This window comes from Dendrobates tinctorius, unplaced genomic scaffold (genome assembly GCF_039654945.1).
Source record: "Dendrobates tinctorius isolate UK_male_01 unplaced genomic scaffold, ASM3965494v1 ptg000026l, whole genome shotgun sequence".
NCBI lineage: Eukaryota > Metazoa > Chordata > Amphibia > Anura > Dendrobatidae > Dendrobates > Dendrobates tinctorius.
In genome coordinates, this window is record NW_027361694.1 from 15054278 (window position 1) to 15082139 (window position 27862).

The 27862-nt window shown below is 45.5% G+C and overlaps 2 protein-coding genes across 4 annotated transcripts in view; one reads left to right on the top strand and one right to left on the bottom strand.

Moving 5' to 3' along the window:
* UBAC2 (UBA domain containing 2) overlaps positions 1–27862 on the bottom strand; it is a 273789-nt gene that overhangs the window by 56034 nt on the left and 189893 nt on the right. For 2 of the 3 annotated variants that reach the window (XM_073569525.1, XM_073569526.1), the window contains exon 8: positions 21310–21555. The exons of the other annotated variant lie outside the window; for it this stretch is intronic. In XM_073569525.1, coding sequence (XP_073425626.1) covers positions 21310–21555 — 246 coding nt within the window. The remainder of the gene's footprint in view (positions 1–21309; positions 21556–27862) is intronic. 3 annotated transcript variants of the gene reach the window in all.
* On the top strand, positions 5227–17093 carry LOC141084703 (uncharacterized). Its single transcript, XM_073569579.1, has 4 exons — positions 5227–5577; positions 6022–6181; positions 6292–7317; positions 17039–17093. The coding sequence occupies exons 1-4, from the start codon at positions 5532–5534 to the stop codon at positions 17091–17093; spliced, it is 1287 nt and encodes a 428-aa protein (XP_073425680.1). The 5' UTR covers positions 5227–5531.

Below are 27862 nucleotides of genomic sequence, written 5' to 3' on the forward strand. Positions count from 1 at the left end.
AGTGTCACGGTCACGTGTGTCTGGACGCAGCGAGTACCGCAAGGCGAACCCATATGACACACGTGACCCTGGATACACCGCCTCCAGTGGGGCGAATTTAAATAATAAACACGTGCAGCTGGATACACCACCTCCAACTGGCGAATTTAGACATTACACGTATATACAAGTCTGGAAACCCCGCCTCCAGTAAGGCGAATTTAAACAATAAGTGAAACCTGGGAAACATTAACAATGGTGGGCCCTGCGATAGGGAATAGGGAAGTGGAGACCTCCTGAGCTCCCCTGAGCCAGTGTCCCTGCACTCCTAACGTTCCCTATGCCGGTTCCGCACCGGGCGCGCAACAGGAACCTAAAAACCCTAGCTCGCCCTGACCTAAACCCTCACTAGGGAATTGGTCAGTGCAGAAACTAATCCCACCACTGCACTAAAACACACATGAGGAAAGATGAAAAAACAGGGGAAACACCCTGTTGCGTACGCTCCTAGCAACAGAGCCCACCACCAGTGTGCATCACCATAACTGGATCCTTCACCATAGTGCAGCCTTGGAGCAGAGTCCACCACCAATTGCAGAAGTCCAGTAACAGAGTCCCAAAGATGAGTTCAGCTCCTGCCCAAAAAGTCAAGCATGCTTGAGTCCAGCTCTCAGCAACCAAGTCCCGCATGCTGAGTGCAACTCTCTCCATAGTCGTCACTCCACCAAGCCATGCAAGCACTTCCTGCCGACACCATAAACTGTGACTCCACCACGTCATGCCAGCCCTTCTTGCAGACCACCTAGCTGCCACTCGTCCCCTCTGGCTGGGCTGCGCAGGACTCATGTTCAGCTCCTTCATTCACCCAGGCTTCCTTGTGAATGACTAACACACAATATCACCAACAGTGATTGAACACACCTGACTCCCTTTTAGAGACTAACACCTGATTTGTAATTAAGTGCACATTAAACCAAAGAAACTAAAGTGCACTACCGCTCACCACCACCGGGGCAACTTAGAATGAATGACACGTGTAATAATTCTAATGGCCACCGGGGGCGATCACATCACTTTGGCACCTAGCCAAAGGAAAAAAGTTCACTTATCCATTTTAAACTGTCAGATCCACCTTGGATCATGACAGTAAGAATGCTAGGGTCACCCGCTGGTTCTTAGCCCTACAAGACTTCAGCTTCCATGTAGAGCATAGGGCCGGGAAGCTACATGGGAATGCCAATGCCCTCTTCAGAATCCCTTGCCTGGTAGGTGAAAGTGCCAAGCCCCATGGCTTTAGGCAGAGTGGGGAGGTATGTGGCAGGGCTAAGGGTCGTGTAATCGATGGGAGATATGTGTCTCATAAATGGCTTGTCTCCATAATGTAAGGCATAACAAATATTGCTGTATTATTATTATTTTGAAGGACCTGTGGTGAGGTCACAGTCATGTGACCAGTCAGCTGCTGGGTTCATGGGTGTGGCTACACCCTTATAATGTGGCCTGCTCTTGAACCAGGCAGCTGTATGTGAGGAGGGTATACACCTCCTGTGTGTGCTGAGGCTCGTGGACTGAGCCTGAAGGAAAGGATATTTTGATGTTATTTTGTCGCCTGAACTGAAGGCTGTTTATTTTGGTGACATGCTGTTTGGTTTATGACGTAATAAACCGCATGAACTTTAAGGGAACCTGCCTCCTGACTGTCTCCCGTCGCACCTAAGCGAGTAGAATCCCTACTATATATATATATATATATATATATATATATACACACACACTTTTTGGGCACAAGGAAAGGTTTGACATTTCAATTTAGGACCACAAATTTGACTAGACTACATTGCTGACACCTTTTTGCATTTGCGGAGCCCTGGAGGTGCCGAATCAGCAGAAACCCCTCACAAGTGACCCCATTTTGGAAATTATACCCCTCAATGAATTCATTTAGGCTTCTAGTGACCATTTTAGACTCAAAGCAGTCATAAAAGTTTGTAAATAATATCGCTTTAACTCTAAATCTTTCATTTTCACAATAGGTGAAAGCTCTCCACAGTGCGGCACCCCCCTATATCTCCTCCCTCATTTCTGTCTATCGGCCTAACCGACCGCTGCGCTCTGCAAACGACTTTCAACTAACCTCTGCACTAATCCGCACCTTCCACTCCTGACTCCAAGACTTCTCCCGCGCTGCGCCAATCCTCTGGAATTCTCTACCCCAAGAAATTAGGACTATCCACAATTTAATAATCTTTATTTTTAATAATCTTTATTTTTATATAGCGCTAACATATTCCGCAGCGCTTTACAGTTTGCACACATTTTCATCACTGTCCAATTTGCACAGTTTTAGGAGTTCCCTCAAAACGCATCTGTTCAGAGCGGCCTATCATGTTCACTAATCAGTCATTTTATGTGTAAGTGTGCGTGTGTAGCCTATTCACTATCTCCATCCATCCCTCACTCCCTCAAGATGGCTGGACCATCATTGTAAATACATCATTGTAAATACACACCTGTACTCTGCATCTCCCCCACCTCATTGTAGATTGTAAGCTCTCACGAGCAGGGTTGCCTTATTTTGCTTTAATTATTGTATTGTTAACGTTGTTACTTATGACTTGTGCTTTGAAACTGTTAAACTGTAAAGCACTGCGGAATATGTTGGCGCTATATAAAGATTATTATTATTAGTCGCATATAAAAATTTGGCTATCCCTAGTCAAAATTACTGATATTGTGAGCAGTGAAGCAAGTTAAAGATGAAATGCTCTCTGAAAGGCCTAAAGTTAAAGATGACACATTTCCTTTGTATTTTAGACATTTTAAAAACTACAAAAGGGAAAATGGGCTGAAGTAAAAGTTTGAGCACCCTTGGAGATTTGGGTGCTCAGATAACTTTGACCAAGGTTTCACACTGTTAGGTTTGTGGATTGTTCACTATCATTAGGAAAGGCCAAATTATGCAAATTTACTATCTTTATAGGAACCCAGCCTTCTCTAAGTTTGTGCCATAAAAAAACAGCAGCCGTGGATTCTTCAAAGCAGCTGCCTAGCTCTCTAAAAATGAAAATGGTGGAGGCCCACAAAACAGAAGGCTATAAGAAGATTTCAAAGCGTTTTGAAGTTGCCCTTTCCTCAGTTCGAAATGTAATTAAGAAATGACAGTTAACAGGAACAGTGGAGGTCAAAATAAGGTCTGGAAGACCAAGCAACATTTCAGTAAGAGCTGCTCGTAGGATTTCTAGATAGGCAAATCAGAACTGCCGCTTGACTGCATACATCTTCAGAAAAAATTAGACTCTGGAGTTGTGGTACATTATTCTGCTGTTCAGAGACACCTTCATAAATAAGACCTTGATGGAAGAGTAATCACAAGAAAACCTCTCCTGCGTCTCCATAAAATTCAGAGTTCAAAGTATGCAAAAGAACATCTAAACAAGCCTGAAGCATTTTGGAAACAAGTCCTTTGGACTGATGAGGTTAAAATAGAACTCTTTGGCCACAATATTGAAAAGTATGTGTGGAGAAAAAAGGGCACAGAATTTTAGGAAAAGAACATCTCACGAACCATTAAGCATGATGTGGATCAATCATGCTTTGGGGTTGTTTTGCAGCCAGGGCTAGGTACAGGGCTAGGTTAGCGTTAGAGACAGGGAATGAGCCCCTGGTTTCAGGACTCGTGACAACAGAGACGTGACAATGACATGGATCACTAGACACCTAGATGACCGTGGAAAGCAAATCTTTGTTCTGCAACTAATCAAGTTAAATGGTCCAGATGTTATAAGTCTCCAGGAGACACAACTCACTAATGCTACAGCTTAGGCTTTAAAGAGGCTGCGAGTGAGTTATGCAGAGTACTCAGTTATTTCATAGTTTATAACATGCTGAGTAGCAATGGCTTATCACCCTACATTGAGATAGCAACCCCGGGTACCATCAACAGATAATAGACAAATATTGAGTATGTATACATTCAATTTTGCAGAACACATCCCAACATGTTTCACCAACAGATCAGCATCATTAGGGGTTGGGGCCTATTCTGTGGGGCTATGCCCTTTTTAGTTTTGACAATATAACTATACCCCTCCCAGGCCATTTGATACCCAATAGTGTACATATAAATTTCAACAGCCTGATAGGCTCATACAAGATTGTTGCGTTTGGGTCAGAAGACCTGCAGAGTTAACGGACATTGTGGTTTCTACGTGATTGTCCGATGTGTGAAATTGGCTACGTGATTATGGTGAATTCATTGACTGCTGCCTTATAAGTTTCCCCTCTTGTAAGCTCTTGTAAAACATGTATTTTGGGATATGACAAGTTTAGACTGAGACAGTAACTGCTTGTACAAGTGCTTCTCACAAAATTAGATAATCAAAACGTTAATTTATTTCAGTTCTTCAATACAAAAAGTGAAACTCATATTATATAGAGTGATTACAAACAGAGTGATCTATTTCAAGTGTTTATTTCTGTTAACTTTGATGATTATGGCTTAGGCTGGTTTCACATTTGCGTTTTTTTGCGCTTGAAAAAAACGCATACGTGCGCATGCGTTTTTTCCCCTATATTTAACATGGGTGCGCATACCTGCGCGCTAGCATGCGCACGTATGCGATTTTCATGCGCTGCGTTTTTTTGGGGTGTGCGTTTGTATTTTACAGACGCTACATGTTGCATTTTTTGGTCCTGCAAAAAAGCGCATGCGCACGTGTGCGCACGTTTTGCGCTAAAAATGGCCATTATAGCCTATGGATGCGCATACGTGCGCACTGGCATGCGCATGTATGCGTTTTTTTAGCGCTGCGTTTTTTTGGTGGTGTCCACTTGTTGTACTAGTTATAAACTTCTAAAGTCAAAAAAAAAAAGTCTATATAAAGGAGGTGCCTGCCAAAACTCTGCCACTACTACACTGACAGATTGGAGAGCAGACAGTCACCATGGAACCCATCTTCTATCAGCGTCAAGAATGTGAGTATATTACATTATATGCCTGTCCTTTTAAATTATGTATGTACTAATGATTTTTATTATTTTTACATGCAGTATGTCTTCAGAATCCGAATATTCCCCATCGCGGCAGGAATTGGCGCAAGCAGACCGTGAGGTGATTATTTTCGTGCATCTGGTAAGTATATCTGCTGCTACTCCAAATCTCTTACGTTTTTTTCAACTTTTTTAAGACATCATCATCATCATCTTCTGCGGACAGGACTAGTGAGGGCGAAGAGCAGGAGCAGCGAAGCCAAGTCCCGGTGGTGATACGGAATGTATGTATCAAATGATTTGTAATGTTCTTTATTTTTTATCTTCTATTTTTACTCTTTTTTATGTTTCTTTTTTTTGTAACTTTTTATTCAATTTAAATTTGATTATTCTAATGAATGTGTTTTGTCTAGGTTCCACAACGGGATGAAGACGTCTACCTGGATAATGAGCAGCTCATCAGCCTGGTCCAGGAGCGTGCGCCGTTGTGGGACAGCCGTGACCGGCTGTACAAGGACAATGTGGTGACCCGGCGGCTATGGAATGAGGTGGCCGCAGCGTTGATGGATGGCTGGGACAGCGCCACAGCATCCTCCAAAAAGGCGTTTAGTGAGTATTTCCCTGCTCTGTATTGTGCCGCAGTGACTGTTGTCCTTGACGGCACTGTTGGGTTTCGTGCTAGGTATATTCTAGCAGGAAACCCAACAGTGTCATCGGGCTCTACAGTGACTGCTTTGAGTATTGTATTGCTATATTGTGCCGCAGTGACTGTTGTCCTTGACGGCACTGTTGGGTTTCGTGCTAGGTATATTCTAGCAGGAAACCCAACAGTGTCATCGGGCTCTACAGTGACTGCTTTGAGTATTGTATTGCTATATTGTGCCGCAGTGACTGTTGTCCTTGACGGCACTGTTGGGTTTCGTGCTAGGTATATTCTAGCAGGAAACCCAACAGTGTCATCGGGCTCTACAGTGACTGCTTTGAGTATTGTATTGCTATATTGTGCCGCAGTGACTGTTGTCCTTGACGGCACTGTTTTTTTTTTCCCAACAGTGGACAAAGTCCGAACACGTTGGCGTTCGATCAAGGACCGCTTCAACAGTGATGTTCGTGCTGAGGGCCAGGTTCGCAGTGGATCTGCGTCAAGGACCAGAACTAGATACCGTCACTATCACGTGTTGCAGTTCCTAAGACCGGTCCTTGCCACGAGATCGTAAGTATTATAAATTTTGGGTTTTTATTTTTATTAATCTGTGTTTTTCTAATCCACAGCTGATGCTTCTTGTAAAGGCATGGTAGTAATGATTTTCCTTTCTTCCACAGCACCTGGAGCAGCACCCTGCAACCTGGCCCTGGAGCGGTCCTTCCTCGGACGTCCTCTGACCCGTCCCAGCCATCCGACAGCTATGAAGCACCTTGCAGGTCAGCCACACATACAGCTGGTGACCAGGAAGCTGGGCCATCAGGTGTTCCCCTGTCCCAGGTCTCTGCCACTGGTTATGCGGGCACTACCCGCCAGAGGCAGAGGGCCTTGGACAGGAATGTCTTGCCCGAGTTTATGCATTTGAGCGAGGCCTTTAATTCCAGCCTCAAGTCGCTGTCCGACAGAGTTGAAAGTGGTTTTGCACTCATGGAACGTGGTTTTAACCACTTTGAACACCGCTTCAATTCTGTAGAACAGCGCCTTGACTGTCTGGAGGCCGACCTCAACAGACCAGCACACCATTTTTTTAGTAAGATTGAAAAGGGCATGGCGGAACACCTTAGTCCTGAGCAACAGCTGAATGTGCTGCAGGCCTGCAACAATGCTTTCTTGCAGGCTATGCAGCATAATCGGTACGGTCAGCAGTCAGTGGTGTCATTTCCACCTGTGCCACCATTGACTCGCTTCACCTCACTACCGACTTGTGCTGCATACCACTGCACGGACACCTCTATTCAAAGCCAGGACACCCACCGTTACACCATCACAAGTCTGAGTGCAGCTGGTCACTTCACCGACACCACCATGGCAAGCGCTGCTCCTGTCTGGAGCACCACCGCCACTCCCATGCATGCGTGGAGCTCAGCCACCACTAGGCAAACATGGAACAGCCCTGCCGCTACAACAACATGTAGTAGCCCTGCCACCACCACTCCGCAAACCTGGACCATCACTGCCGCCACCAGTCCTCCTGCAAGGACGAGCACTGCCAACCAAGAGCAGCAGCAGCAGCCAACTCAGCAGCAGCAGCAGCCACCTCAGCAGCAGCCACCTCAGCAGCAGCCACCTCAGCAGCAGCCACCTCAGCAGCAGCAGCAGCCACCTCAGCAGCAGCAGCAGCCACCTCAGCAGCAGCAGCCACCTCAGCAGCAGCAGCAGCCACCTCAGCAGCAGCAGCCACCTCAGCAGCAGCAGCAGCCACCCCAGCAGCAGCAGCAGCCACCCCAGCAGACGGGGGACCTACACTCAATATTTGCCCCAAGTTCAAGGCGAAATCAATCAAGGCGGGCATTGTGCCAAAGTCGGTCCAGGCACACAAGCCTACGGCGACATGCCATTACAACAAATGTACCTGAACAGATTTCCTCTCCTCCAAGTGTTCCTAGTTTAATTCCCTTAACTGGACTACCTTCCCCCACAAGTTTTGTTGCCCCTTCCCCTCAAACACCGTCTTCAACTGCAAGTGTTGCATATTCCCTGCACACCCCCAAATTGAAACCATCTGCCCCCAAACGCCGGAAAAAATAATTTTTTGGTTTATTTTTGTGATTAAAAATAAATTTACATTTGTGGTTCACCATTACAAAGTTTCATTAATGTTGTTTGCGCCGCTCACACACACTGATGGGTAAATACATGTTAAAAACCAACCCAAGGCCTAGTATAGTCATATGTGAAATAACACGGACTAGTATAGTCATACCAAGGCCTAGTGTAATAACTCGAGTTTTACCAACTTGGATCTGGTTTCATGAAAAACAAAAACTTGAAACTTGTCTAAAAAATAAGATTCTTTCTTAAAAAGTTTCACCAGTTTGTTTTTTGTGAAACAAGATGCAAGTTGGTAAAAATCGAGTTATTACAGTAGGCCTTGGTATGACTATACTAGGCCGTGGTATTTCACATGACTATACTAGTAGGCCCAAGGCCTACTATACTCATATTTGAAATACCACGGCCTAGTATAGTCATTTAAGGCCTAGTGTAATAACTCTAGTTTTACCAACATGAATCTGGTTTCATGAAAAACAAACTGTTGAAACTTGTCAAGTTTCACCAGTTTGTTTTTCGTGAAACAAGATCCTAGTTGGTAAAAATCGAGTTATTACAGTAGGCCTTGGTATGACTATACTAGGCCGTGGTATTTCACATGACTATACTAGTGTAGGCCCAAGGCCTACTATACTCATATTTGAAATACCACGGCCTAGTATAGTCATTCCAAGGCCTAGTGTAATAACTCTAGTTTTAACAACTAGAATCTGGTTTCATGAAAAACAAACTGTTGAAACTTGTCAAGTTTCACCAGTTTGTTTTTCGTGAAACAAGATCCTAGTTGGTAAAAATCGAGTTATTACAGTAGGCCTTGGTATGACTATACTAGGCCGTGGTATTTCACATGACTATACTAGTGTAGGCCCAAGGCCTACTATACTCATATTTGAAATACCACGGCCTAGTATAGTCATTCCAAGGCCTAGTGTAATAACTCTAGTTTTAACAACTAGAATCTGGTTTCATGAAAAACAAACTGTTGAAACTTGTCAAGTTTCACCAGTTTGTTTTTCGTGAAACAAGATCCTAGTTGGTAAAAATCGAGTTATTACAGTAGGCCTTGGTATGACTATACTAGGCCGTGGTATTTCACATGACTATACTAGTGTAGGCCCAAGGCCTACTATACTCATATTTGAAATACCACGGCCTAGTATAGTCATTCCAAGGCCTAGTGTAATAACTCTAGTTTTAACAACTAGAATCTGGTTTCATGAAAAACAAACTGTTGAAACTTGTCAAGTTTCACCAGTTTGTTTTTCGTGAAACAAGATCCTAGTTGGTAAAAATCGAGTTATTACAGTAGGCCTTGGTATGACTATACTAGGCCGTGGTATTTCACATATGACTATACTAGTAGGCCCAAGGCCTACTATACTCATATTTTAAATACCACGGCCTAGTATAGTCATTCCAAGGCCTAGTGTAATAACTCTAGAAACTTGTCTATTTATACACTACCACAATTTTAAATAAAAGTTGGAATTGAGCTGATTACATTCATCCACTCAATGCTGACTTGTATTCCCCATTGACTTTCATTGGGTGGGGTTGGGTTTTGAGGGTTGGGTTTTGAAAAAATCACATACTTTTTTTTCAACTAGTTTGACAATTTTCTCTTGAAAAAAATTGGTTTCCTGATTCATGGCCTGCAGCTTTGCTCGTTCCAATATATTTCACGCAGACTAGCAATGCTGCATTTTAACTCATATGTGTATTTACCTGCCCAGGTGTGTGAACATCAAAAAATTCAGTTATACATGGGAAGTTTTTTATTTAATTGGATTTTAAAAAATATAGTGCACTCAGTAATGGTATCAAATAAGGTTTTTTATTACCATAAACAAACAAAAACATTACACCATTTCATCTTGCCAGTGCACCCGTCCTACATCAGAAATAAAGTAGGCCGCAAATTGGTCCCTCATTTGGCCAACTTCAACGGATGACCTGAGAGTGTGCTGAGTGAATTCAGGCAATGGGTTAGGAGCATCATCGTCCAGTTCAAAGGTCGGGTGCTCTTTAGCCATCACAAAGTTATGTAGAACCACACAGGCCTTCACCACCTCATCGACTGTTTCAAGTTTAAGATTAATGGCCGTGCCCAGAATTCGCCATCTGGAGACAAGAATCCCAAAAGCACACTCGACAGTTCTTCTGGCCCTGGTCAGCCTGTAATTAAATATTTTTTTGGTGTGGTCCAAGTCCCGGCTGGAGTAGGGTTTCAGTAAGTTTCCGCACATTTGAAAAGCCTCATCGCCAACCATTACAAAGGGCAGTGGCGGAGCTTCGGTGTGAGGAAGAGGCCGTGGCATAGGGAAATTAAATTGGTTGCCATACAACCTCCGGCCCATGTCTGAGTTTTTAAAAGCCTGTGAGTCATTACCACGGCCAAATGCTCCAATGTCCACTGCTACAAACATACATCCGGCATCCGCAATGGCCATGAGTACTATTGAAAAGTACTTTTTGTAATTATAGTACTCAGATCCCGTTCTTTTGGGTTTGATGATCCGTATGTGTTTACCATCAACAGCTCCCAAACAGTTGGGAAAATTGCATACTGTCCAGAATTTGTCAGCAATTTCCATCCACTTTTCAGCGGTGGGCAGGGGCAGAAATTCTGGACAAAGAACATTCCAGAGAGCCCGGCAGGTGTCAGCAACAATTCCAGACAAGGTAGTGATTCCAATACGGTACTGGAAGTGTAGTGAAGATAGGGTTTCTCCAGTCGCCAGGAATCTGTGAACAGACAAAGAAGTAAAATTAATATTTATGTATATTATTTTAAAAAACTATCAAATAAAATATTAGTACATTCACGAAAACTAATTACCCAAGGTTTTGAATACTAAATTTAAAAAAAAAACATCAGACCGCACCCCTTGGTTTAATATTACATACCGTAATGTCACCAGTAGCCGTTCCTCAGGAGGAATCGCACGACGGACCTGTGTGTCCTGTCTCCGGATGGATTGTTGGACATGAGCAAGCAAATCCCTGAAACTTTCTTGGGACATCCGGATATAATCTATAAATTTCTCCGGGTTTGCCTGGAGCTCGCTGTAGAGGGTGTGGTATGCCCCACGGCTCTCCCGGAGTTCAACAATCGGATGTATCCACATACGCTGCCGCTGCCGTCTTCGCTCCCTCTCTCTCTTCCTTTGTTCATGGCAAGCAACTGCATACGCCTGAGCCATCGCGATGTCCAAATCCAAGTTGAAGTGAAAACTCTTCCAGCGCAGATCCATGGTCACGAGAAGAATCAAGCAAATGTGAAGAATACTGTAGACAGGGTCTATATATTAACATACCACACCCACAATGAAGTCCCATTGGTCTTGTGTGTTGTTGAATGTTTTTTTTTTCTTTTTTGGGGGGTTTTTCCAAAATCTGTAAAAAAACGCAAACGCACAAAAAACGCATACAAACGCACAAAAACGCTGCGTTTTTTTCCTGCATGCGCATAAAAATGCTTGAAAAAAACGCAGCGTTTGTATGCATTTGTATGCGTTTTTTCAATGCGTTTTTTTGCGGGAAAAACGCGCTGCAAAAAAAAGCAAGTGTGAAACAGGCCTTACAGCCAATGAAAACCCAAAAGTCATTATCTCAGTAAATTAGAATAACTAACAAAAAGCACCTGCAAAGGCTTCCTAAGCGTTTAAATAGGTCTCTTAGTCTGTTTCAGTAGGGAAGACTGCGGACTTGACGGATGTCCATAAGGCAGTCATTGACACACTCCAGAAGGAGGGTAATCCACAAAAGGTCATTGCTAAAGAAGCTGGCTGTTCACAGAGTGCTGTATCCAAGCATATTAATGGCAAGTTGAGTTAAGGAAAAAGTGTGATAGAAAAAGGTGCATAAGCAATCGGGATAACAGTCGTTTACTGCTAAAGATGCCAATACTATTGCTCATTTTATGACTCCCAATTAGTGGCACTCAGTCCTTTCCCTTGAGTTTAGGTGCAATTCTTCCATCACTATCCATATACAGTATATAGATTTTCCAATACAGCAGTGCAGGGACCACACGCATAAAACATTGCACACAGACCTCCTACCTACCATGGGCTAGCATGATGACATTACGTGTTACGGGTTTTGTCCTCTAAGTCTTCTCAGGGTGCATTATATTAATGTACAATAATATATTTCATTTTATTTCATGATATTGGTTGCGTTGGTGTGCTTTCGTTTTGTCTGGCACCTCTTTTGTTTGATACACGGACTCTTAATTTTAATTTGTACAATATTCACATAAACCCCAACGATATAATGTATGCTGTAGATCTAAAACTAGACATATTCAAGGAAGAGTGTAGGAGAAGTTCATAACTTGCTGCAAATAAGGAACATATTAGTCATCATGAAGACATGGCAGAACTGATCGCATTCTATTTTGTAGAAATGTACGGCTTTCACCATTCAGCTATGATCATTCAGCTTTGGGGAACCATTTTATAGAGAAGAGTTCACATTAGTGTTAATATATTTTAGAATGCATTTAGGCTGACCTGCTTGTATATTTACCATGGATGAGGGACAGTAGGCAGGCCCGGATTGGCAATATAACCAACCGGGCATTTTCCCGCTGGGCCGCTGTCACGTGGGCCGCGGGTGGCCGCTTGCCAGCTGCTGCAGCCACTGTTGCTCCTGCCGCTGGCCCTCTGCGGGCACGGCGGTGATAGTTTCAAGTTCCTCCCGCACTGCAGGGAGATAAGCCGCCACGCCTCCCCCCCACGCACCCCATCCTCGCCTTAGCATGAGACCCCCTCCCCTCCGCAGCCACTCACAGCGTCGCACTCGTTTGCCTGCTCGCTCTGTTCGCAGGACCTGTGATGAGGTCACAGGAGGGGAGGAGTCAGGGGGTCACATGATCAGCAGGAGCCTTTGTCCAGACCCCCGATCATGTCACCACTGACTCCGCCCCTCCTGTGACCTCATCACAGGTCCTGTGCGCTCAGCCTTGCCTCTACCGTCTGCAAGACTCTGCTTTGCTGTTGTCATGGTACTGGTTGAGGTAAGTATGTGTTGGGTCAGGATTTACAGTGTGGATGTAGCAGAGCTGTGTGTGTACGAGGTGTACGAGGTGTACGGAGCGGAACCGTGTGTGTACGAGGTGTACGGAGCGCAGCCGTGAGTGTATGAGGTGTACGGAGCGGAGCCGTGAGTGTACGAGGTGTACGAAGCGGAGCCGTGTGTGTACGAGGTGTACGGAGCGGAACCGTGTGTGTACGAGGTGTACGGAGCGCAGCCGTGAGTGTACGAGGTGTACGGAGCGCAGCCGTGAGTGTACGAGGTGTACGGAGCGGAGCCGTGAGTGTACGAGGTGTACGGAGCGGAGCCGTGAGTGTACGAGGTGTACGGAGCGGAGCCGTGAGTGTACGAGGTGTACGGAGCGGAGCCGTGAGTGTACGAGGTGTACGGAGCGGAGCCCTGAGTGTACGAGGTGTACGGAGCGGAGCCGTGAGTGTACGAGGTGTACGGAGCGGAGCCGTGAGTGTACGAGGTGTACGGAGCGGAGCCGTGAGTGTACGAGGTGTACGGAGCGGAGCCCTGTGTGTACGAGGTGTACGGAGCGGAGCCGTGTGTGTACGAGGTGTACGGAGCGGAGCCGTGTGTGTACGAGGTGTACGGAGCGGAGCCGTGAGTGTACGAGGTGTACGGAGCAGAGCCGTGAGTGTACGAGGTGTACGGAGCGGAGCCGTGAGTGTACGAGGTGTACGGAGCGGAGCCGTGAGTGTACGAGGTGTACGGAGCGGAGCCGTGTGTGTACGAGGTGTACGGAGAGGAGCCGTGTGTACAAGATGTACGGAGCGGAGCCGTGTGTGTACGAGGTGTACGGAGTGGAGCCGTGTGTACGAGGTGTACGGAGAGGAGCCGTGTGTACAAGATGTACGGAGCGGAGCCGTGTGTGTACGAGGTGTACAGAGAGGAGCCGTGTGTACGAGGTGTACAGAGAGGAGCCGCGCGTGTACGAGGTGTACGGAGAGGAGCCGTGTGTACGAGATGTACGGAGCGGAGCCGTGTGTGTGTACGAGGTGGAGCCGTGTGTGTACGAGGTGTACTTAGAGGAGCCGTGTGTATGAGGTGTACGGAGCGGAGCCGTGTGTGTGTACGAGGTGGAGCCGTGTGTATGAGGTGTACGGAGCGGAGCCGTGTGTATGAGGTGTACGGAGCGGAGCCGTGTGTATGAGGTGTACGGAGCGGAGCCGTGTGTATGAGGTGTACGGAGCGGAGCCACGCATGTATGGAGCGGAGCCGTGTGTGTACGAGGTGTTTGGAGAGGAGCCGCACGTGTACGAGGTGTACGGAGAGGAGCCGCACGTGTACGAGGTGTACGGAGAGGAGCCGTGTGTACGAGGTGTACGGAGAGGAGCCGTGTGTACGAGGTGTACGGAGCGGAGCCGCGCGTGTACGAGGTGTACGGAGAGGAGCCGAGCGTGTACGAAGAGGAGCTGCGCGTGTACGAGGTGTACGGAGAGGAGCCGCGCGTGTACAAGGTGTACGGAGAGGAGCCGCGCGTGTACGAGGTGTACGGAGAGGAGCCGCGCGTGTACGAGGTGTACGGAGAGGAGCCGCGCGTGTACGAGGTGTACGGAGAGGAGCCGCGCGTGTACGAGGTGTACGGAGAGGAGCCGTGTGTACGAGGTGTACGGAGAGGAGCCGTGTGTACGAGGTGTACGGAGAGGAGCCGTGTGTACGAGGTGTACGGAGAGGAGCCGTGTGTACGAGGTGTACGGAGAGGAGCCGCGCGTGTACGAGGTGTACGGAGCGGAGCCGCGCGTGTACGAGGTGTACGGAGCGGAGCCGCGCGTGTACGAGGTGTACGGAGCGGAGCCGCGCGTGTACGAGGTGTACGGAGAGGAGCCGTGTGTGTACGAGGTGTACGGAGCGGAGCCGTGTGTACGAGGTGTACGGAGCGGAGCCGTGAGTGTACGAGGTGTACGGAGAGGAGCCGCGCGTGTACGAGGTGTACGGAGAGGAGCCGCGCGTGTACGGAGAGGAGCCGCGCGTGTACGAAGTGTACGGAGAGGAGCCGTGTGTACGAGGTGTACGGAGAGGAGACGTGTGTACGAGATGTACGTAGCGGAGCCGTGTGTGTGTACGAGGTGTACGGAGAGGAGCCGTGTGTATGAGGAGTACGGAGAGGAGCCGTGTGTACGAGGTGTACGGAGAGGAGCCGTGTGTACAAGGTGTACGGAGAGGAGCCGTGTGTACGAGGTGTACGGAGAGGAGCCGCGCGTGTACGGAGCGGAGCCGCGCGTGTACGAGGTGTGCGGAGCCGCGCGTGTACGAGGTGTACGGAGCGGAGCCGCGCGTGTACGTGGTGTACGGAGCGGAGCCGCGCGTGTACGAGGTGTACGGAGAGGAGCCACGTGTGTACGAGGTAGTCGGAGTGGAGCCGTGTGTATGGAGTGGAGCCATATGTGTACGGGATGTACGGAGAGGAGCCAAGTGTGTACAAAGCATACAAAGCGGGCTTTTCCCACGGACACAGGAGTACACGGCGGAGCCCCGAGGAGCATTTTAAAACACACACATGACGTTCCACCTGAAGTGATGTGCTGGAAGCTGACCGGAAATGAGAATTTCTTGAGGAGATTGTGACGGAACCAGGAATGCTTCAGATCCATCACCGTGTCCTCCTCCGACAGCGCAGACAGCAGGATCGCCTTGGAATCGGGGATGCCGGCCATGTGAGCGGATCATGATACGTCCTGCACCGGGAGGCTCAGGTGGGCACTACAATGGGAGCCGGGCTGCTATAGTATCTTTGTAGAATCTTTCTTTATTTCTTTCTCTCTTTTTCTTTCTTTCTCTGTTCTTTCATTCTCTGTTCTGTCTTTCCCTCATTTTCTTTCTCTCTCTGTTCTTTCTTTCTCTCTCTGTTCTTTCTTTCTCTCTCTAATCTTTCTTTTTTCTCTCTGTTCTTTCTTACCCTCTTTCTTTCTTTTTCTTTCCTCTCTTTCTCTCTGTTCTTTCTTTCTTTTCTTTACTTCTTTCTTTCTCTCTCTGTTCTTTCTCTGTCTCTCTCTGTTCTTTCTTTCTTTCCCCTCTTTCTTTCTCTCTCTGTTCTTTCTCTGTCTCTCACTGTTCTTTCTTTGTCTCTTACTGTTCTTTCTTTCTTTCCCCTCTTTCTTTCTCTCTCTGTTCTTTCTCTGTCTCTCTCTGTTCTTTCTCTATCTCTCACTGTTCTTTCTTTCTTTCCCCTTTCTTTCTCTCTCGGTTTTCTTTTTTCTCTCTCTCTCTGTTTTCTCTCTTCCTTAGTGCCAGTCAGTGTGCCCATAATGCCAGCCACTGTGCCCTCAGTACCAGTCAGTGTGATCAGCAGTGCTAAATGGGTGCGATTAGGTGTGTACATGGGTGTGACTAGTTGTGAAATGGGTGTGGCTGGGCGTGGGCAAAATTTGCTGCGGCGCGCTATGCGCGCCGCAGTCTTAGTCCATCTTTCCCTTCTTCAAAAGTTGTGAGGTATGATAGGGGCGGCTATGACCAGGGGGTCTGGTTGCCCAATAGAGAGCAGTTCTGCCAGGAATTCTGTTACCGTGCGTACAAAAGGGGACAGAGATTTGGGTGGAGTACTGTACCTAAAAGCAATAAATAGGACTGAGCTGAAATACTGGGCACAGCTGTGACTACATGTTATATAGTCGTGTTAATCTCCTCTCACTTCTTGTAACCTACAAGTGTACAAAGATATTATATAGTCACCATGTGACTAGTGGGCCTGTGTAACTTCAAATGCCAGGGCTGAATTTTAGTCCCAGTCCGGCCCTGACAGTAGGCCAGGTTACCCTAAAGCTGTAGGTTTATAAGCTTTAGAATTTTCTCATGTGTCATGATTTGAAAACATGCAACAGAGAACGGAAAACATAAGTATGTGACAATATTTTTACAAGAACTCAAATCTCTAGGGGTGCCGCAGCTTGTAATAGCAGTATTATGGGAATGTGGGTTTTTTCCCGTGCAGCTTGTACATGGGAATCACATTAAAACCATGTGCTTAACAAGTACCATGGATCAGAAAAACAAGATCCCTAAAGAACAAGCTTTCACAATATGGTTAGGATTTTGGTACAACATCGAGCGCAGAAATGTGACAAACCTCTTTACAATATAACAGTACACAGAAGGATAAAACGGGCTCTAACCTTACCCTAACCATGTTTTCCTAAACGCACATGCAATATGCAATAATCCATATCTACACTGATTATATAACACATTAATACAAAATTAATGGAGGTTTTGGCTTCAGATTAATGAGTATAAAATCAAAATTATGTTTTGTGTCTTCTGAAAACTTAGAAAAAAGTTTGTGGTTTTATCAAAGCTGAGGAAGCAGTACACTATTTCCTGCTAAAAACCTCTTAATATCGCCTGTCCATGTACCAACAGAAAAAAGTGCAGCGACACCTCAAACCACCTGCTTCTTTATGCAAATGATCCTCTAATTAGCGATTACGCTTCTAAAATCTTTCCAGGCAGAGTTTGATAATGCGCCCCTGTTATAAACCGTTCTGTTGTGAGTCATAAGTAAAACTGATTTAATGGGGTTGGCCACTTTATCTTCATTTTACCAGATGCGTTGAGGACATGATTTTGTGGCACTAATATATAAGTATGACAGGTTCTCCTGCTCTTGTTAGTGCAGCTTTCTCCACAGACTGCACAGCTTGCCTGTACAAATAATGGCTGCTGATGTAGGAGCATGTGACCAGACTTATCTATCAGCCTCCTCCAACGGATAATCGCCTCACATGGGAAAGCAGCTTTTCCATTGGAAGAGTCTGGTCACATGATCTGCCATCAGCAGCCATTTTGAGATAAGGAGATCTGTGCAATTTCTAAACTGTACTCAGACTTTAGTGGTAAATACTACAGTTGTAGCAGTTATTAAATGAGAACTATACATGTGGAATAATGAAAAACAGAAACATCTCTGTATATCCCCTTTTCTCTTCTGGTTAGAAGTCTATTTCTTGGACCACAGCTGAATTTGTAAACCACAGCTCCATGGATTCTCTGCGAGACTGTCAGAGATAACAGCGCTCGGCTTTTTGTGGTGACCACTCCATTCATGACTGACTGCGGGTTTCCTGAACCGAACTAACAGCATCCTAAATGCCCATGATGTTGTTAGTTCAGGCTCCAAAACCAACTTTCTGGCTGAAACTTGAACCAATGATACTGATCAGAAAATACAGCAGCTAAGATCTATCTATTGATGAGTTCAGCAAAATTGCGGCGGCATGTATGTTATATATGGCAAGAAAATTGATAGCCCAAAAATGGATAGCAGATCAGGAGCCTATTGATAAAGTTAACTGGCTAGTAAATTTGGAAAAAGGCATAAAGCCCCGTCACACACTAGATCGCTGATTTTGTGGCGCCACAGCGATCTCGCCAGCGAGATCGCTGTGTGTGTGACGGGGATCAGCGACCGGCCCCCTGCCGGTTATCACTGATCGTGCAGCATCGGCCTGGGGCCGTTTTTCGATCACTGGTCTCCCGCTGGCCAGCGCGCATCGCTGCATGCTCCGGGATACACGATGTTTACATTAGAAACTGGCGTCCAGCGTCACTGGTCCTGATCGCTGCGTCTGTCTTGTGACAGCTCACCAGTGATCAGCCTAACGATGTCCCAGCGATCCCATCATGTTGGATCGTTGGTGGGAACGCTGGGACATCGTTATATGTAACGGGGGCTATATACCTAAAAAGAGATGCTATCTCTAAATTCGACAAGATACGGGGCCTATGGATTGATGGCTCTGGTTTTACATCTAGGGAACTGAGGAGATTTCGCCTCGGCTTGCTTTGCATTATGTTTATATGATGCCTCAAATTAAACTTCTTTGAAAATTAATTAAAATGTTATTAGTATTTCCACAAGTTATATGTGATTGGTTTGATGATTGTTACTATGTTGAAATACTTATTCATCTAATTATGCTGGTTTTGCAGAGCCAAGATGTATAAATAACTCATGTTTAATCCCTTTACTCCCAAGGGTGGTTTGCATGTTAATGACCAAGCCAATTTTTACAATTCTGACCACTGTCCTCTTATGAGGTAATAACTCTGGAAGGCTTCCATGGATCCTGGTGATTCTGACATCGTTTTCTTGTGACATATTGTACTTCATGATAATGGTAAAATTTCTTTGATATGACTTGCGTTTATTTATGAAAAAACGGAAATTTGGCGAAAATTTTGAAATTTTCCAACTTTGAATTTTCATGCCCTTAAATCACAGAGATATGTCACACAAAATACTAACATTTTCCACATGTCTACTTTACATCAGCACAATTTTGTTACCAACATTTTTTTTGTTAGGAAGTTATAAGGGTTAAAAGTTGACCAGCAATTTCTCATTTTTACAACTAAATTTACAATTTTTTTGTAGGGACCACATCATATTTGAAGTCACTTTTAGGGGTCTATATGATAGAAAATACCCAAAAGTAACACCATTCTAAAAACTGCACCCCTGAAGGTGCTCAAAACCACATTCAAGAAGTTTATTAACCCTTCATGTGCTTCACAGGAATTTTTGGAATGTTTAAAAAAAAAATGAACATTTAACTTTTTTACTTCAGATCCAATTTGTTTTATTTTACCAAGGATAACAGGAGAAATTGGACCCAATAGATGTTGTACAATTTGTCCCGAGTACGCGGATATCCCATATATGCAGGTAAATCAGCGCATGGCAGAGCTCGGAAGGGAAGGAGTGCCGTCTGACTTTTCAATGCAAAATTGGCTGGAATTGAGATCAGACGCCATGTTGCGTTTGGAGAGCCCCTGATATGCCTAAACAGTGGAAACCCCCCAATTATAACTCCAACCCTAACCCCAACAGAACACCTAACCCTAATCCCAACCCTAACCATATCCCTAACCACAAAATAACCCTAACACACCCCTAACCCTAATCCCAACCCTAACCATAATGCCAACCATAACCGTAATCCTAACTTAAGCCCCAACCCTAACCCTATCACCAATCCTAACCCTACCGGGAAAATGGAAAAAAATACTTTTTTTATTTTATTATTTTTCCCTAACTAAGCGGGTGATAAAGGGGGGTTTGATTTACTATTTATAGCGGGTTTTTATGTTTGGCAGCTGTCACACACTAAAAGACGCTTTTTATTGCAAAAAATTGATTTTGCATCACCACATTTTGAGAGCTATAATTTTTCCATATTTTGGCCCAGAGAGTCATGTGAGGTCTTGTTTTTTGCGGGACGAGTTGATGTTTTTATTGGTACCATTTTCGGGCACATGACTTTTTTTTATCGCTTTTTATTCTGATTCATGAATTTCTTTTGAGGGGGGGCATATAAACCGTTCCACATGTGGCAAAATTGATAAACAGTTTCATTCTTCGGGTCAGTACGATGACAGCAATACCTCATGTATATCATTTTTTAATATTTTGGCGCTTTTATACAATAAAAACTATTTTATATAAAAAATAATTATTTTTGCAACCCTTTATTCTAAGAGTTCTAACGTTTTTATTTTTCTGGTGATGGAGCTATATGGCAGCTTGTTTTTTGCAGGACAAGATGACGTTTTCAGCGGTACCACGTTTATTCATATCAGTATGTTATTCCACTTTTTGTTCGGCGGTATGATAAAGCATTTTTTTGGCCTTTTTGGTGACTGTGTTCACTAAAAGGGTTAACTACTGGGACAGTTAGGTCGGGTTGTTATGGACATGGTGATACTAAATATGTGTACTTTTATTGTTTAGAGTTTTTATTTAAATATTTATTTATTGATGGAATAAATATTGAATCATTACAATTATTTTTAAAAAAATGTCATTTAGTTCTTACCTTTACACTGTGTCCCACTATGGGACTCTTATTTTGTGCAGACTGATCGCTTCTATAGCATGCAGATCTGCATGCTATAGAAGCTGTCAGCGCTGCACTTTCTGCACACTAACCAGACAAGCTTTCTGACATGCACTGCGCGCATGATAGGAAGTCTCTCAGCTCTGGAGACACGAATGTCGTCATGACAACATCGGGTCTCCATGGTAGCGATCGGGACCCCGCATCATGACGCGGGGTCTCCGATCCAAAGGCAGAGGGGCTTGTCAGAGCTGACAGCCCCTCTGCCTGCTCCTGGAATGCTGCGATCATGTTTGATCACAGTGTATCGGGGGATTAAAGTGCCGGGAGCGGTCCGTGACCGCTCCTGGCACTTAGTGCAGGGTGTCAGCTGTGAGAATCGGCTGACACCCGGCCGCGATAAGCTGCGCTCCCCCTGTGAGCACGGCTGATCGCTTATGACGTACTATACCGTCCATGGGCATTAAGGCCCAGGACACATGGACGGTATAGTACGCCAAATGTCGTAAAGGGGTTAATGCTTCTTCAGGTTAGGGGTGGAGTACTGTGTTTCTCTAATGGTTGTCTGGCTGTTGTTTTTTCCTTTTTTTTCTTTGTGTAAATCTTTGTAAAAATCAATAAAAAAAATATTTGATTAAAAAAAAGAAAGTATAACAGCTGAATTTGTAATCATGTAAGTTATTAGCGTCTGAATTGGAGACGTACCTGATCCTGGCGCCTTCGTCCTATCTGGGATAGTTGCGATAGCATTATCTGCTGGTCTAGCAGCTCTATTCTCTGTTGTCGTTGGATATCCACTGTTGCACCCATGCCAACAGGAGCCTCGCTGACAGGCTCAACCGATGAGAATATTGGCTCCATCGTTTGGGAAAAGGCATTAGCAACCCAATTTGGAACACACAGAACTTGACAAACATTTAAAACATCCTTGCTGTAAAACAATCCGGAAACCTATAAAACATGATACGTAATGGATACGTCATAAGTATATATTCCATGTACCGTAATTATGAATATCTCTAAATACTCTGAATGCATGTCTGATACAAAACACAACACAAGGAAATATGTGCAATCAATTTAAACATGTAAAATCAAAGTCAGAATGGCTGTATGATCCGGATATTAAAATTGAGCATTTGATGAGTGTAGCTAAAGAGTGAGAGTGTATCCAGTCATCACCCACCCAGCCTAACCGACAGTTGCAGCTTGTACTGTGTGAGTACAGTGTGCTGTTGCACCAGCTGTCTCTGGCTCAGATATTCCTCCGGTCACTCCCTTGAGAGTCTCACATGCTTCTGCCATCTTTGTCATTTACTGAGCATGTTACACTCTATGGATAACTAACTTAACACAGTAAAAAGTGTAACACTTTTTTTGAAGTGATATAAATCACAGAAATGTACCCAGACCACGTAATACTGTATGGCTGAGAAACATAACCCTACAACATTTTTAAACACTTTATTTCAGTTTTATAGATTACAGGAAATGTACCCCAGATCACAAAACAAAATAGTGTATGGATGAGAACTGTTATCCATCCAATCATTTAATGCTTTTTTGTAGTGTTAGATGATATCACAGAAATTTACCCCAGACCACGGAATAGTGTATGGGTAAGAAATGTAATCCAGCTAAATTTTGTAACACTTTTTTGGAGTGGTAGATATCACAGAAATGTACCAAAGAACGCCTGAAACTGTATGGCTGACAAATTTAAGCATGCAAAATTTTTATAGTTTTATAGATCACAGGAAACATACCCCAGACCACGTAATACTGTATGTGTTACAAATTTAATCCTGCAAAATTTTTAAACGCTTCTTTGGAGTGTTTTTTTTTATATATATATATATATATATATATATATATATATATATATATATATATATATATACTGCTCAAAAAAATAAAGGGAACACTAAGATACCACATCGTAGTAATATCCCATGGAGGTCTGGATTTGGAAGGATACTCAAAATCAAAGTGGAAAATCAAATTACAGGCTGATCCAACTTCAGTGGAAATGCCTCAAGACAGGGAAATGATGCTCAGTAGCGTGTGTGGCCTCCACGTGCCTGTATGACCTCCCTGGGCATGCTTCTGATGAGGTGGCCGATGGTCTCCTGAGGGATCTCCTCCCTGGGCTAAAGCATCCGACAACTCTTGAACAGTCTGTGGTGCAACTTGACGTTGGTGGATGGAGAGAGACATGATGTCCCAGATGTGCTCAATCGGATTCTGGTCTGGGGAACGGGAGGTCAGTCCATAGCTTCAATGCCTTCATCTTGCAGGAAATGCTGACACATTCCAGCCACATGAGGTCTGGCATTGTCCTGCATTAGGAGGAACCTAGGGCCATCCGCACCAGCATATGGTCTCACAAGGGGTCTGAGGATCTCATCTTTGTACCTAATGGCAGTCAGGCTACCTCTGGCGAGCACATGGAGGGCTGTGTGGCCCTCCAAAGAAATGCCAACCCACACCATGACTGACCCACTGCCAAACCGGTCATGCTGAAGGATGTTACAGGCAGCAGATAGCTCTCCATAGCATCTCCAGACTGTCATGTCTGTCACATGTGCTCATTGTGAACCTGCTTTCATTTGTGAAGAGCACAGGGCATCAATGTCAAATCTGCCAAACACTGTGTTCTCTAGAAAATGGCAATCATCCTGCACGGTGTTGAGCTGTGAGCACAACCCCCATCTGTGGATGTCGGGCACTCACACCATCCTCATGGAGTCGGTTTCTAACCATTTGTGCAGACACATGCACATTTGTGGCCTGCTGGAGAAAATTTTGCAGGGCTCTGACAGTGCTCCTCCTGTTCCTCCTTGCGCAAAGGCTGAAGAAGCGGTCCTGCTGCTGGGTTCGTTGCCCTTCTACAGCCCCCTCCACATCTCCTGGTGTACTGGCCTGTCTCCTGGTAGCGCCTCCAGCCTCTGGACACTACGCTGACATACACAGCAAACCTTCTTGCTACAGCTCGCATTGATGTGCCATGAGTGCCACGAGTGTGAAAGAACCAACATTCAAAAATGACCAAAACATTAGCCAAAAAGCATTGGTACTGAGCTGTGGTCTGTGGTCCCCACCTGCAGAACCACTCATTTATTGACTGTGTCTTGATAATTGCCAATAATTTCCATCTGTTGTCTATTCCATTTGCTCAATAGCATGTGAAATTGATTGTCAATCAGTGTTGCTTCCTAAGTGGACTTCACAGAAGTTTGATTTACTTGGTGGTAGATTCTGCTGTTTAAGTGTTCCCTTTATTTTTTTGAGCAGTGTGTATGTATATATATATATATATATATATATATATATATATATATTTATATACACACACACACACACTGTCTGTCTGTCATTCCAAGGATGTCTTCTAAGGATAATATCTGAAATAATGCCTGAAAAATAACTCCCTGCTATAGATGCTTCATTATTATTATTACTATGCTTCACTATTACTATCAATCTGACAATCGATCTGCTTCATCCTCAGGTATGTGTCCTGGCTGCAATACCTTCATCATCCATCTCTCCTGAACCCCAATCAATCACCCTGTATCTGTTTCCTATCAATGGTATTCACCCATCTCTCCTGAACCCCAATCAATCACCCCTGTATCTGTTTCCTATCAATGGTATGTGTCCTGGCTGCAATACCTTCATCACCCATCTCTCCTGAACCCCAAGCAATCACCCCTGTATCTGTTTCCTATCAATGGTATGTGTCCTGGCTGCAATACCTTCATCACCCATCTCTCCTGAACCCCAATCAATCACCCCGTATCTGTTTCCTATCAATGGTATGTGTCCTGGCTGCAATACCTTCATCACCCATCTCTCCTGAACCCCAATCAATCACCCCTGTATCTGTTTCCTATCAATGGTATGTGTCCTGACTGCAATACCTTCATCACCCATCTCTCCTGAACCCCAATCAATCACCCCTGTATCTGTTTCCTATCAATGGTATGTGTCCTGGCCACAATACCTTCATCACCCATCTCTCCTGAACCCCAATCAATCACCCCTGTATCTGTTTCCTATCAATGGTATGTGTCCTGGCTGCAATACCTTCATCACCCATCTCTCCTGAACCCCAATCAATCACCCCTGTATCTGTTTCCTATCAATGGTATGTGTCCTGACTGCAATACCTTCATCACCCATCTCTCCTGAACCCCAATCAATCACCCCTGTATCTGTTTCCTATCAATGGTATGTGTCCTGGCCGCAATACCTTCATCACCCATCTCTCCTGAACCCCAATCAATCACCCCTGTATCTGTTTCCTATCAATGGTATGTGTCCTGGCTGCAATACCTTCATCACCCATCTCTCCTGAACCCCAATCAATCACCCCTGTATCTGTTTCCTATCAATGCTTTATCTGTCCATTTGCATTTGTGTGTTTTTTTTCTGAGTTCTAATTAATTGTCTCCTGTGTCTGTCCAGTCTCCCTACTGCTCCTCCCTCCTTCTGATCACACCTGGCTTGTTTGATGTGCAATTGACTTCTTATAAATTCAGACTCAGAGGTTTGTCAATCCAAGGATGTCTTCTAAGGATAATATCTGAAATAATGCCTAAAATGAGCCTGAAGTGACCAGAAGGTACAACTAAACGCTGCGTTTAAATGTACTAAATTTCTTTTGCCTTCTAAATTACTCTCACCATGCTGACATACGCTCTAGCAGTTTTGGCTCCTTTAACCCTCACTCTCCTTCGCTATCCGCAAACCCCAGCACCCGCTAACCAAATAATAATCTCTCCTTCCCTCTTGCCTTCCCACCTGACCTCCTCTGCTGAACTACTCCTCAACCTCACAGCGCTCCTAAAAAAATAAAAAACAAGCCGCCCACTCTCCCTCTCCCAAATACTCTCCCTCTCTCTGCTTCTCCTCACTGCTGGCGACATATCTCCCAACCCTGGACCCCCACAGCTCATACCTCCCATTACTACCCCCTTCTATCATTCCCAAACCAACACAAACACCAGAAATCTTTCCCACCTCAAATCCGTGCCCCTGACAACCACCACCCTGCTCCCACTCTCTGGATCACTCAGGAATGCTCGCTCCGTCTGCAATAAACTCCATGTGATTCACGACCTCTTTACCTCTCGTAACTTTTCCTTCCTTGGCCTCACCGAAACATGGCTGACACCCTCCGACACCGCCTCCACTGCTGCGCTAAGTTACGGCGGCCTCCACTTCACCCACACTCCTCGCCCTGGCAACAGACATGGCGGAGGAGTGGGCCTTCTCCTTTCTTCCAACTGCACCTTCAACCCAATCCCACCTCTTTCCTCCCTTATCCTCCCCTCAGTGGCCATCACATACCGACCTCCGGGCCCGACCACTGCCTTCATTGACCAATTCTCTACCTGGCTCCTTCACTTTCTCTCTGCTGACATTCCCACCATCATCCTGAGTGACTTCAACATCCCCACTGACACCCACCAGTCGGCAGCCTCCAAACTCCTGTCCCTTACTTCATCCTTTTGAATTACTCAGTGGTCCTCCTCAGCCATCCACGCAGACGGACACTAGACATGGTATTCACCCACCTCTGCTCTCTTTCTAACTTCACCACCTCCCCCTCTCCCTCTATCTGACCACCATCTACTCACTTTCTCATCCCTGTCCTCCTCACCTGTCACCTATGTCCAGCAGCATGCGCACCCTCACAGAAACCTCGCACATCAAGACACTCGCACACTCTCTGACTATTCTACCACTGTCCTCCATAGCTTCACTCCACGACACAGACAATGCCACTAGTTTCTACAATGCCACTCTTGCATCAGCCATCGACTCAGTCGCCCCTGTCATGCATAACAGAGTGCGACGAATCAATAGACAACCCTGGCACAATAACACCACTAAAAAGCTTCTGCAAGCATCCAGAATTGCAGAACGGCGCTGGAAGAAAACGCATTCGCAAGACGACTTCACTGCACTCAAACAAGCAACACTTGCATTCAAATCAGCTCTCACCTCTGCTAAACAGGCCTTCTTTACATCCCTTGTATCTTCCTTATCTCACAACCCCAAACAGTTGTTCAATACTTTTAACTCCCTCCTCCGCCCACCACTGCCCCCTCCGTCTTCCCTAATCTCTGCCGAGGACTTTGCCGCATACTTCAAAAACAAGATAGACCAAACACGGCAAATCTTTATTGCTCAACCACCACAACCCCTTTGTATACCAGACCAATGCCCAAACCCCATAACCTCCTTATCTAACATCACTGAAGGGGAGCTTGCTCATCTTCTCTCCAAATCACACCTCACCACTTGGGCACTTGACCCTATATCCCATCCCACCTCCTCCCCATCACCACCATTCTTATCCCATCCCTAACCCACCTCTTCAGCCTATCACTAACTTCTGGTACCTTCCCTTCTGCTTTCAAACATGCCACAATCACGCCTATCCTTAAAAAGCCAACCCTCGATCTAACAGCCACGTCCAGCTGTCGCCCAATATCGCTGCTCCCATTCGCTTCTAAACTCCTGGAGCAGCATGTCCACACTGAACTTTCCTCCCACCTCTCATCTAACTTGCTCTTTGACAATCTACAAACTGGCTTTCGCCCCCATCATTCCACTGAGACAGCCCTGACCAAAATTACCAACGACCTACATACAGCCAACGCTAACGGACAATACTCTATACTTCTGCTTCTAGACCTGTCCTCTACTTTTGACACAGTTGACCACTGCCTCCTACTACAGATCCTCTCCTCCTCTGGCATCAAAGACCTCGCCCTATCCTGGATCTCCACATACCTTTCCAACCGCACATTCAGCATCTCCCACTCCCACACTACCTCCTCATCCCACCCTCTCTCTGTTGGAGTCCCCCAAGGCTCTGTTCTAGGACCCCTACTCTTCTCAATCTAAACACTTGGCCTGGGGCAAGTCATAAAGTCCCACGGATTCCAGTATTACCTTTATGCCGATGATACTCAGATCTACCTCTCTGGCCCAGACATCACCTCTCTGCTCTCCAGAATCCCAGAGTCTCTATCAGCCATATCCTCCTTCTCCTCTTGCTTCCTCAAACTCAATGTGGACAAATCTGAACTGATCATCTTTCCCCCATCTCACAAATCTTCCTTACCCGACCTTTCTATAACAATTGACATCACGCTTTCCCCCGTACCGGAGGTCCGCTGCCTCGGAGTAACCCTTGACTCTGCCCTGTCCTTCAAACCGCACATCCAAGCTCTCTCCACCA